Source organism: Pseudochaenichthys georgianus, chromosome 19 (assembly GCF_902827115.2).
Source record: "Pseudochaenichthys georgianus chromosome 19, fPseGeo1.2, whole genome shotgun sequence".
In the NCBI taxonomy this organism is placed as follows: Eukaryota; Metazoa; Chordata; class Actinopteri; order Perciformes; family Channichthyidae; genus Pseudochaenichthys; species Pseudochaenichthys georgianus.
In genome coordinates this window covers 780,965-793,355 of record NC_047521.1, presented here as the reverse complement: position 1 = coordinate 793,355, position 12,391 = coordinate 780,965, and the positions used below count along the sequence as shown (strand labels likewise).

At 43.8% G+C, this 12,391-nt stretch overlaps 1 protein-coding gene across 2 annotated transcripts in view; it reads right to left on the bottom strand.

Moving 5' to 3' along the window:
• Positions 1-258: 258 nt before the first annotated feature.
• The window catches only part of adgra1a (adhesion G protein-coupled receptor A1a), a 67,533-nt gene continuing 55,400 nt past the window's right edge, over positions 259-12,391 (bottom strand). For both annotated transcript variants that reach the window (XM_034106850.2, XM_034106851.2), the window contains 3 exons: positions 4,324-4,475; positions 3,904-3,999; positions 259-3,817 (listed from right to left, as the gene is read on the bottom strand). In XM_034106850.2, coding sequence (XP_033962741.1) covers positions 2,344-3,817; positions 3,904-3,999; positions 4,324-4,475 — 1,722 coding nt within the window. In that variant the 3' untranslated portion in view covers positions 259-2,343. The remainder of the gene's footprint in view (positions 3,818-3,903; positions 4,000-4,323; positions 4,476-12,391) is intronic.

The window sequence follows — 12,391 nt, the reverse complement described above, 5'->3', positions numbered from 1 at the left end:
ACATTTGACTGAATGTTTGCATAACACTGTATATTAGCGGGGGGTTGCAGATGTTTATGTTCATTATAGTTAATCCTCCTCAATGTCTGATGAAACTATTCCAAATCCGTCAGCATAGTAAGGTACAGTGGCGACTGGCCATTAGGGGCACAGCCCCACCTAGTGTCAGCAGAAAGTATTAAAATAATGATTACAACAAAATGCAAAAAATAAATTAAAATATATATAAAATATATTTTAAGATCATGTTTAATCATCTGATTCCTCTGTACATTGCTGTTTTAGTATGTGTTCTTCTAATACAGTGTGTGCCTATTGAGCTGTTTAGAGCCATGTGGGACAAAACCCGATCCTGCCCCTCCCTCTCTCTGTCTAAGTGAACGGTGACTGTAAAAACTACACTGCGCATGCTCAGAGTATTTTCCTATTTAATGTGTGTGGCAAAAAATAATGACCATAGGGGCAAAGAGCTGCCATCCCCACCATACGTCATCTCACATAATTCAGAGCTGATTGGCTGTAAGTACGTGTGCCGCGAAAAATGTGGTGTGTGAAGAGCAGGTGAAGAGGAGGCGAGAGACGCGTCCTAAGACCAGGAAGTAAGCTGCGCATGGCTTCCCTCCACAAAAAAGCAATGAGATTTCTCCATAGGATTTTAGAAAATAGCTCAAAATAAGATCTGTGGGAAACGTAGCTGTTAGATAAATGTACGTTTTGTTCAGCCGGATAATATACACATGTCTACTCTACTTTTATCATTTTCGAATCATAAATCCATCATTTAGATTTATGATAGACTTTTGAAACTACAAGAAGATAAGGAGGACTTTTACAAAAAAGTAATAGAGATTTTTGTCCAGAGGGATAGGCAAATGGACTTCATCTTCAAGTCAAGGTAAGACCACAGTTTTATTGAAAATGGGATTTTACTAAGAGAGAACAATTCAATATTTAAATGATACAATTACATTTGTTGGGTATCCTTCTGTTGAACTGTCTGTTTAAAATTAATTGAAGCATCAGACTAAAGAGGCTTTTGAAAATAATATTATATTTTGATTTAGGTCAAAATATAATATTTGTAAACCTGAAGAGTCAGCCATGAACCTCACTGCAGAAGCTGTGAGGCATCTACGTTTTTTGTGCCACACCACTTTTGTACATATAGAAACGCCACTGGTAAGGTAGTTTCTCCAAAACCGCAGTGAACACAGCAGCTTTCCGTTCTGGTTGATGAGTTTGTGAGTGTTAAGTATGTCTAAAGAATATTACTGTATTTTTTAAATCATAATAGAAAATTACAAACAAAATATTATTTATCTCTGTCACGTTTAAATTCCTTTCCTGAAGTTAAAAGGAAAGCCTTGTCAGTTGGGACAAGAAGATAGAAGCCTGAGAGTACTTTTTTATTTTTGTTCTGCCATTGTTCTGCCTACCGTGTTCTAGGAGAAAAGGCAACACTTACACTTTGTCACATGGATAAGTGCGATCAGATGCAAGAAAGTGAGCAAATTGCACAGAGCTGCAAAACTGTATGGGTGTTTTTTTTGTGAATCTGACCTGGAGACAGCTATTAAAATGATGTGCAATTCATGATGCTACCAGCAGCCTCAATTCATTCTAGGTGAATGTGTCCCTGTGTTAACAAACAAGCCGCGAGTTTACATCCAGCTATGATGTATTTTATCTCAACCCGTACTTAGTCCTTTTTAAGAGTTTAGCCAATATTTTTGCTGCATTGTGGATGTATTTTTTGACAACCTTTTATCGCTCCTTACTTGTCACTTATTTTAAATCTCAATATAGTTGAACCAACAGCACTTGTTTGTTAATGACTGCCGGTCAACATAGCATTTATGAGCAAGATCAACTTTTATATTCGTTAGGTTTAAGAGGTCAACGCAACCTTTGGGTCTACTCTGCTTGGGTCTGACTGTCCTCGAGTTGGTTCTGGATCAAGTATCTTAGTTTAGAAAATTCATTTTTGAATCCAATTTGCATTTGTGGATGTATGAGTAATGTGGATCAACTGGGGCCTTCTTGCTGTGAACTTGCTAACTACAGAGCCACTGGGTCCCAAAGCCCCAAAAAGTCCCAAAAGCAATTTTAAATGGAGCAGAATAATAATTCCAAAATTATTCCAACCTTTCTTGTGTTTATCTTATCCCTTGTAAAATTAAAGATAACTTTGTCATAAAGGTTGGTAAAATATCAGGATATGAGGCCTCACTGAGAAAAGGGGTCAGCTGAAGGCATTGAGAACCAAACACTTAAGGAGTAATTCAATTACAGGGCAGCTGGAAGAAGGTCTTGCAAGTGAGTACAGATACAAGTATAAGAAGACTATACAGTGGTTTCATTCTTCCAAGGGCCAGTCCGTATGGTGCCTGGTCCGTCCGACCCAAACAGTCCTTCTTCCTGCAGGCTCCTGTTCCTGCCGATGGTTCCTCGCCGGCCCATAGTGCCGTGCCGAGGCAGAGTGTTTCTTGGCAAACCCTGTTCCTCTACGCAGAGATTATCCTTTTCTTTATCTCCTGTCTTTGACACACTGCTGTATGTGTCGGGGTCTTGCTGATATTGTAAGGTGAAGGGATCAGGCTTCTCACAGCAGCTTGTAGTAGAAGAGTGATCCGCTGAGCTGTACATGTGCCACTGGCAGGTGTGCACCCCGTGAGAAGGCATGAGGAGGCTGTGACAGGAAGTAATGCTGTCATGCATGTTGTGTGCATGGCTGTGACAGGAAGCTATTGAGTCTTGTACGCTGTGGCAGGAGTTTTGGCGTAACAAGCTTTGGCAGGAAGCCAGCTGCTTATCCAAGAGAGGGCTGGGGCAGGGCAGCTGCAGGTCTGGGTGGGGGCTTTGGCAAATCAATGGCGATCCAGCGAGGTGGTGTGGTGCGTGAGGGCTGTCTAGGTGGGGGCTGTGCACACTCCCATCCATGCTGGTGGAAGTCAGGTGGGAGCGGTAGTCCTGAAGGCATAGACGTGGACGGTTGAAGGAGCGGGATTTTGTCCTGTCGTTAAGGCAGCTCTGAAGAGGCAGGGTGGGGCGGGGGAGCTCCCCAGAGAGCGTTTGTGGACGAGGGGAGGGCAACTGCTCAGGGAGAGGTGAGAGGGGGGCAGTAACAGGACTCATGACAGCCACGCAGCACGGACCCGTGTGATTGGTTGGGGGACTATGTGAAGGTGGTGTGTGGTAGGAACTGGGCACAATATAAGGAGAGAGTAGAGGTTGCTTGCCGGAGCATGGGGAGCTCAGGTGGCAGTGAGGCTGATGGAGCTCCTGCCTCTGGTTCTGTCTGTCCCCATTCCTGTCCTCAGACTTGGACTTAGACGGGCAACATGCCCACCAGCGGTGCCACACATCATCACGTTTAGCACAGTGCTGAATTAGAAGGAAGAGTCCCAGAGTGACACAAAAAGCCCCATACAGACAGCTGAATATCATATCCAGAAAATGTCCAAGTGATACTGCTAACGCTCCTAAAGCCCAGGTGGACAGGAACAGGAAGAGGGTGAAGGCTGTGGCCCGCAGCTGAGATTTAAACGAGTGCTCATTGGCCAACACCGACACGCCTGTTGCAAATGGTGGACAATCCCCCGCAGAGACCCCCCCAGTGTCGGTGTGGCAGTGGTGGTTTGACTCGCTGGACGATAGCTGCTGCTGCTCCTCACTCAGGAGGCGCAGCTCATACTTCTTCTCTGGGTGCCGTTTGAGCTGGATGTATGAGCACAGTAAATACACACACACCACTAAGACCAGGAAACTCACAGGGGCATAGAAACCCCCCAAGCTTGGTTCCCATGCCATCCAGCAACTGAAAAGACACAGAGACATAAACATGTATCTTATTCTCTAAAGATTGAATGTAAACTGGATTGTTCAGAAATACTGAGCACTTACTACAAAGCGTCATCCCGACTGCCATAGTTGTCCATACCAAATGCTGCAGTAACTCCAACAATTATGAGAGGGATTCCATCACTTACAAGATAACATCTGCAAATAAATGATACGTTTAATCCAACACATATGTATTTGTATTTCCATTGATATGTATGGACAGCACCTAGTAGCCAAGTATCAATGTTAACTTCTGCACGTCTGCATGACACTCAATAGTTACATGAGGGCTGGTTGGCTTAACACACTGTTTAATTGTCTTATAGAAAACACATTCTGGATCCAATGACCTGTGCATCACTGCTATAATCCTTACAACAGAGTTTAACATCTTAAAGCTGCCTCACATCACACTATCATAAGGGTTTGAAAGGAAGGATGTTGTGCTCATAAACCAGTGCGTACTAGCTTACAGCTTACCTCAGGATGGTTGGTTTGGTACGAGTCTGGGCTGACCTGGTCCTTTTGTGGGCCTGGAGCGGGTCTTTGGACACATCTTTACAGATGTTCCTAGCAGTAAATGTCAGCCACAGCATGGTGGACAAAGAAGCATAGTGGAGTACAATGCCAACCTAAGACAGATCAAATTGACAAAGAATATTAAAAGCAATATGAGATCATTCTCCAAAATAACACCCATGGTGACTGTGCACACAGATGAAGCAGCCAGTGAACGTTGGTCTTTTTTTTGTGGTCCTTTTGCCTTTGTTACTTCGTATGGCAGATGATAAACAGTCATCAACATTTAAGAAGGAAGTGCAGTCATTAGATTAAGAACAGCAGACCTTGAACATAGTACCTCCCACGTCTTTAGGCATCTTCCTACTTGCCCAGCAAGACTCTGGGTTCTGATTAGCTGTTTAACTGTTAGCATGCTAACGAGCTGTTTTGTTTACCCTGTTCAGCTAACATTATTGTTCAGAAAGGCCAGCAACAGGCCTTTTTCACAGCAAGCAATTTTAATCGTCATAGAAGGAAATATCTTACTGATAATATTACATTAATAGGCATTGTTATAACTTGTGTTTGTTCATTTAGGTTAAGTGCCTGTCACTGTCTCCCCCTGCCAAAATCCTAATACTAAACCAAGCTTAACATATCTGATGACACTTGGAATGAGGAATGAACATAGCCTGTGCTCTGACTGGACATGCTGTAGCCGCTGTCATCCATTTACTGAGCTAATTTACTCAATTGCATTATAGTTAGTTAACATAACATCAGCATGTCAACAAAGCACCAGTGTGCCTCAGTGCAACCCCACAGAGCTAAGCATGGCTCCTGTTGGAAAGTGATTAATACAAACTTCATCATATTATCCTATCATTCTAATCCAATTGATAAAAGTATAGTGCTGCCTAGGGAATACATTAATAAAGGGTGACATGCAACTTAAACTGCGATGCCAAACACATTTGTGCTATTTGCACATATACATAAGGAATATGCATACATATGGCTGAAATCCTACCTCACCAACAGACATCAGTTTATCAACATCAACAACTGCACCTCCTCCACTGCTCCTCTGTCCCAAGGCGTCCCCCAGGGTTCGGTGCTTGGCCCCCTCCTCTTCATCCTCTATATGCTCCCCCTTGGCAAAATAATTTGTCGCCACAACCTTCAATTTCACTGCGACGCCGATGACATCCAACTTTATATCTCAACAAAAACCATAACCCCCACAACACACTCCACTCTCACCAACTGTCTCTCAGAAATAAAAGCATGCATGCAAACAAACTATCTCCAACTGAACAGTGCCAAATCAGACATCATCATCGGCCCCCCATCCCGTATCAAAGACATCCAGAATTTCAACTTCACCATTGACAGCCACACTCTATCCCCCCCCCCGCTCACATCCGCAACCTCGGAGTCATCTTCGACAGTCAGCTCAAATTCAACCACCACATCAATCACATCACCAGGACCGCCTTTTTCCACCTCAAAAACATTGCCCGTCTCCGCCCATCACTCTCCTCCTCCGCTGCTGAAACCCTGATTCATGCATTCATCACTTCACGACTCGACTACTGCAATAGCATCCTCTACTACGGCATACCATCCAACCTCCTCAATAAACTCCAACATATCCAGAACTCTGCTGCCCGCCTCCTCACCCACACCCGCTCCCGAGACCACATCACTCCCGTCCTCCAGAACCTCCACTGGCTCCCCGTCCATCAAAGAATCGACTTCAAAGTCCTGATTACTCACAAAGCCCTCAACAATCAGGCCCCCCCTACCTCACAGACCTGCTGCACCACCACACCCCCCTACCTCACAGACCTGCTGTACCACCACACCCCCCTACCTCACAGACCTGCTGCACCACCACACCCCCCTACCTCACAAACCTGCTGCACCACCACACCCCCCCTACCTCACAGACCTGCTGCACCACCACACCCCCCTACCTCACAAACCTGCTGCACCACCACACCCCCCTACCTCACAAACCTGCTGCACCACCACACCCCCCTACCTCACAAACCTGCTGCACCACCACACCCCCCTACCTCACAAACCTGCTGCACCACCACACCCCCCCTACCTCACAGACCTGCTGCACCACCACACCCCCCTACCTCACAAACCTGCTGCACCACCACACCCCCCTACCTCACAAACCTGCTGCACCACCACACCCCCCTACCTCACAGACCTGCTGCACCACCACACCCCCCCCCCCTACCTCACAGACCTGCTGCACCACCACACCCCTTCCCGCTGCCTCCGCTCATCAGAAGCCAACATCCTATCCATCCCCACCCACATCAATCACCGGACCTGGGGGGACAGAGCCTTCTCCGTCGCTGCCCCCTCCCTCTGGAACTCACTCCCCCAACCCATCAGAGACTGCTCTGACCTCACCTCCTTCAAAGCACTCACAAAAACTCACCTCTTCAATCTGGCTTTTAATGTGTGATTGTTTTTGTATTATTTGACTTTAACTTTAACGATATATTTATTTGTTGTTCCTTTCTTTTCTCTTCACTATATCTGTAAAGCGTCTTTGAGCACCTGTAAAAGCGCTAACTAAATAAATCTATTATTATTATCCATTATATTGCACCTAACTGTCCCCTTTCTCTGCAAATGCAAAGTCACAAAGATCAGGGCTGATAGCCGCACACAGTCACAGTGAAAATATTAACGTCTTCAGGGAGTTGGTGGGAACTAAAGCACCATAAGAGGCTTAAAGAGGCGTTTATTTTGTGATACAGTGACAAGCTGTTTATGAAACTGTCATGAAAAATAAATGAAAATACCTTACATGGTATTTTTTTTAAAGTACAACAAAGTCAATTTAGTTTTACAAAAGATACAAAAATGATTCCTTCCTTCTCCCCGCTCTTCTCAGTCCCGGCCCGGGTGAACATTTTTACTTCTCCTTTCTCTGAATTGCCTCCGGGACATTTTGGCAACCCCCTCCTGACAAGACTCTGGCTGACTTCCCCCCTCACAACGACTCATCGGCCTCAAGCGTGTTTAGGCTTTGCTACATGGATAATTGCAATCAAACATAAGAAAAAAGGGGAATTCTAGACTTTACAGGCATATTTGCAGTGTAGATGGCAGATTTGCAAATTGCAAGTGATGCGCAATTCATGGAGATATCAGTGGATGCAACCCATTCTGTGTGAATTTGCACCCCTCAGTGTTAAATAACATATGTCAGATGTGGGCTAATACCCTTTATAATCGCTTTTCTGTATATTTGAGCCTGAACACATTTTAGACATGAGCAGCCTGAAAGGAACCCAGAAAATATTATAAAGCAAGCCTCAAAAACTCTTGCTCATGATGATTTAAAGGGGACCTATCATGCAAAATGCACTTTTGTACATCTTTTATACATGAATATGTGTCCCCGGTGTGTCAGGGAACTCACCAAGTGTCAGAAAATACAACCCTCTCTCTTTTCCTCCATACCCAAATCTCTAAAAACGGGGCTGCAACGGAGCTGATACAGACTGATCCAGATTTGAAAATAGTCTGACGTCAGTGATGAGGAGCTCCGCCTATATGGCCAACTCTCCACCTATCAGGGGAATGAGAGACCGCTCGAATGCGCTGGAGACGCTGTAGTACATATGCCAGCCCTGTAAGTGGCGCTGTAGTCTGCCACAAAAGTAGAATCAGCCCTTGCAAAAACAGGGCTGGAAAAGAGGAAATAGAGCGAAATGAGGCATGGCTAAAATGCATGATCTGTTTGGTATTTTGAAAAAGAAACTTCACAGACATGTTTTATATAGGTAGGCCCTACAATATATGTTTCAAATATAGTATGTTAGGTCCACTTTAACTTCACACTCCCATGGACACTCCCTCATAGACAAGGCAGAATTTCAGAAAATGTGCTTAATTATGCTATACAACATTTCTAGGGGTAGTAAGGGGTGCTGAATCCAAATCTGCTGTATATGAAGCTCAAACATTTCCCAGAATGCCTACAAATTGAGAAATCCAACATGGCCACTACCGCCAGGCTGAAATCTTACTTTTTGACTAAACAAGGTACAAACTTGAATTAAATGTGTTTTCACACATGGGGAATGTGTCTGCGCCACGGTGACCCGGTGGAATACAGCCAGAGTAAGGGAGGACTGGCCATCTGTGTGTTCTGGAGAATCACAGAACGGCCGGTCGTCAGCGGGCCGTTGACGGCCGGCTCGGTACGATGACGGCCGGCACCGCCCTTCATTTTTTTAAACGGCATCATGTAAGTTGCGGCGACAGAGGTCCACAGTTTCCCCGCAGCGAGGCTCCCCCCACCCTCCCGTAGACAGTTCACGAGCTCAGTCACTTCATAACACCAAAGATGGATCGCGGTAAACGCTCTAAAGTGAGGCTCCACTACACTAAAAAATAAAAAGACAAGGCACAGTTTAATAGCTTGCCACAGGCATAGCTCAGTTAAAATAAAGCACAGCTATTGTGCAATACATTTGTATTAAATGTAAATGTCAGTTAAAGTTTAAAAGAATAAAGATATTTTTGTTATCTAAATGTTTTCTTTCTTTTACAATTTTGGAATCGAAACGGGGAATCGATAAGAACCGGAATCGATAAGCAGAACCAGAATCGGAATCGATACATTTCAAACGATACCCATCCCTAGTCATCAGTGATAAATAAGTTGTCAGACTCAACCAGGGCTTGCTTAGAAAGTGCATTAATAAACATTTTATTTGGCCACCAAACCATAACGTAAACATGACACGATTAGGCCAGTGGAGCAACAGTACCGTCAACAAAGCCCTATATATGCCTTTTCAATTAAATTCCAAACCTTTATTTATCCAGGTAAAATCCCATTGAGATCAATGATCTCTTTTTCAAGGGAGACCTGCAGCAGTAGGTCCCACAAGAAGACATAAAAACATAAACAACAGAACAGCAAAACAGGGATTACAATTTACATATCTAACCACATGTACAGGTACCAACATCATCTGATTTTGTAGCATCCAACCGAGCTTTAAAAACATGTAGTGGTACTAGCTTGGTAATTGTACATTCTTTTTGCAGACTGTTCCAAGTTAGTGGAGCTGCACATCTAAAAGCTTTCTTCCATAAAACAGTCCTAGCACTTGGCACATTTAATAAAACCACAGCATGCGATCTCAGGCAATAAGTACTTTCAATTCGCCGAGAGATCAGGGAGCAGATATAAGATGGTAGTTTATCCAACATGGCTTTGTAAATGAAAAAGTATCAGTGACTGAGCCTCCGTACAGTAGGTGATGGCAGACCTGCCTTGGTATACAGGGTACAGTGATGCGTAAGTGCTTTACAATTTGTCACAAATCTCAGTGCACTGTGATACGCAGCATCTAACTTGCTCAGGTAATTGGCAGGTGCATTCATATAGACCAGATCCCCATAGTCCAGCACAGGTCAAAGGTCACAGAGCCTTTTCCTGGCCTCAAGCGAGAAACAGGACTTGTTCCTGTAGAAGAAACCTAGCCTAACCCTCAGCTTTTTAAGCAGGTTATTCACATGAAATTTAAAAGTGAGACAATCATCAAGCCAGATACCAAGGTATTTGTAACAGGTAACCACTTCAAGTTGTATTCCTTGCGTAGTTACAATATCCAAAGCAGTCTCCGGTGTATTTTTAGCTTTAGAAAAGAGCATTACCTTGGTTTTATCCACATTTAAAAGAAGCTTAAGCTCAGAGAGCTGAGCCTGAATAATGTTGAAAACAGCCTGTAATTTAACAACAGCCTCGTTAATCGAGGGACCTGCACAGTACATAACGGTATCGTCAGCATAAAAATGTAAGGTTGCTCCTTCGACATTTTCACCTAAACTATTAATATAGATAGAGAATAATAGCGGACCTAAAACTGCACCTTGTGGTACACCATTAGTAATGTTTAACTACTCAGAAGACAGCCCATCAAACTGAACACATTGGGACCTTTCAGAGAGGTAGTTCACAAACCACCCACTGCATGGCTGGATATGCCAATACTGACCAGCCTCTGCTTCAAAATGCGATGATCGACGGTATCAAACGCTTTGGATAGGTCAACAAATAGAGCTGCACAACTCTGCTTATTATCTAAAATACTCGTAATATCATTCACCACTTTCATAGTGGCAGTGATGGTGCTGTGTTGCTTTCTGAAGCCTGACTGATGTTTAGACAGGATGTCATTTGTACATAAAAACTCCTTTACTTGTTCACTCACTAGGCGTTCAAGAACCTTAGCCAGAACTGACAATTTAGAGATGGGTCTATAATTGTTTAATAAGGTGGCCTCCCCTCCTTTTAGTAGAGGCAGGACATACGCTGACTTTCATACTTTTGGGATTTTGTTCGTGCTGAGGGAGAGGTTAAAAAGAGTAGTGAGAGGTGGAGCAATAAAATCTGCAGCTATCTTTAAAAAGAAAGGTTCTAAGTTGTCCGGACCAGCCGGCTTTTTAGGATCTAGCTTGGTTAAGGCTTCACGAACAACATCAACAGTAAAAGGAGTAAAACTGAAAGGGTTTTCCAGACCACATTGTTCTGAGTCACCGACTGTGGTGTTCACAGAAGCAGAGTTAGTGACAGAATGAAACAGAGGACACAAAATGCTCATTAAAACAATTTAACATGGTAGCCCTATCCGATATAGAGCCAGATGCTGTGGTGAGGCACGGAGGTAGCTCATTACGGATATCACCGGTGGATATCGATTTTATGGCTTTCCAGAATGTTCTAGGGTTGTTCAGGTTCTTTGTGGTAACTGACAGATAATACTTAGGGTGCGTTCACACCTGCCTTGTATAGTCCGGTTGAATCGAACCCTGGTGCGTTTAGCCGCTTGGTGCGGTTCATTTGGGTCGGTGTGAACGCAGTCCGAGACCTCTTAAGTGATCTAAACAACAGGACTCTGGTCCGCTAAAATAGGTGGTCTCGGAGCGCTTGCTTGCGAACTCTGGAGCAGTTCATTGCTGGTGTGAACGCAGTCCGCACCAAAACATAGGAAGCGCAGTATTTACGTGTCACAAGAACGTGGATATCTTCAAAAATCTTTAGCGAAAGAGTCTTTCAAGACATCCGCGGTTGTTTAGTTAAAGAGTAAAGCAGAATTAAGTGTTGAACAGTGTCGTGTAAAGTAAAAATTCTCCGTCAGCTACATAAAAGTAAGAACACCTGTCCTCGGTGAAACGCCCCTCCTCTGCAGAACGTCTCTCATGGATAATGTGCAGCAGCGCGGTCATTATGGGGAAAAGAACACCGACAGACTGATCAGGAGCCCGACGCGAAGCGGAGGGATCTAGATCCTGTCGGATTCCCCATAATGACCAAGTCGCTGCCCATATTATCCCGCTTATTACATGGCCACATTCTCAACAAAGTAACGACATGACTCCCAATATTAATTTAAATGCTTTTGTGGATTTAGAAATTGATTTTATTGATTTAAAAAATAGTTGTATTGATTTAAATTGACATGCATCCGCTAAGAAAAATAGTCCGTTGTTACTGTTTGAGTAGCAATGGCAGGAACTGCTTCGATAGCGTTTTTGAGGAGCTTTTTGATTACAGATTTGAAAACATCGTTGCTTGCTTTAAAAGTAGCACAATTAATTATGTCAAACCTTGGAAAGTATCTAGATATCCCTGCCTTAATGCCAAAGTAACTGGCAACTGAATATGTGTCGCCGTCTGATGTCTATGTCTGGACCGCTGCGTAAAAAGGAGGGTTTCTGCCAGTTACTTCTCCATTGTTCTCTTGTCGCTCTTGTCTTGTCAGTTTCAGCCAAACTGTATACAGTTAAATCGAACGGACTTCTTTGTACAGATGTGAGAGTCCTTAACAACGGTCAATAAATCCTTGACAGCGGTCTGTCTGTTCTGGATTAAAAACGTGTCACGTGTTTTGAATTGACCAATCAGAATCGAGTATTCAACAATGCCATGTAATAATGTTTTTTAACGGACGTTGTCTGATTATATAATCATATGCGCAGGCTGCCAATGTCT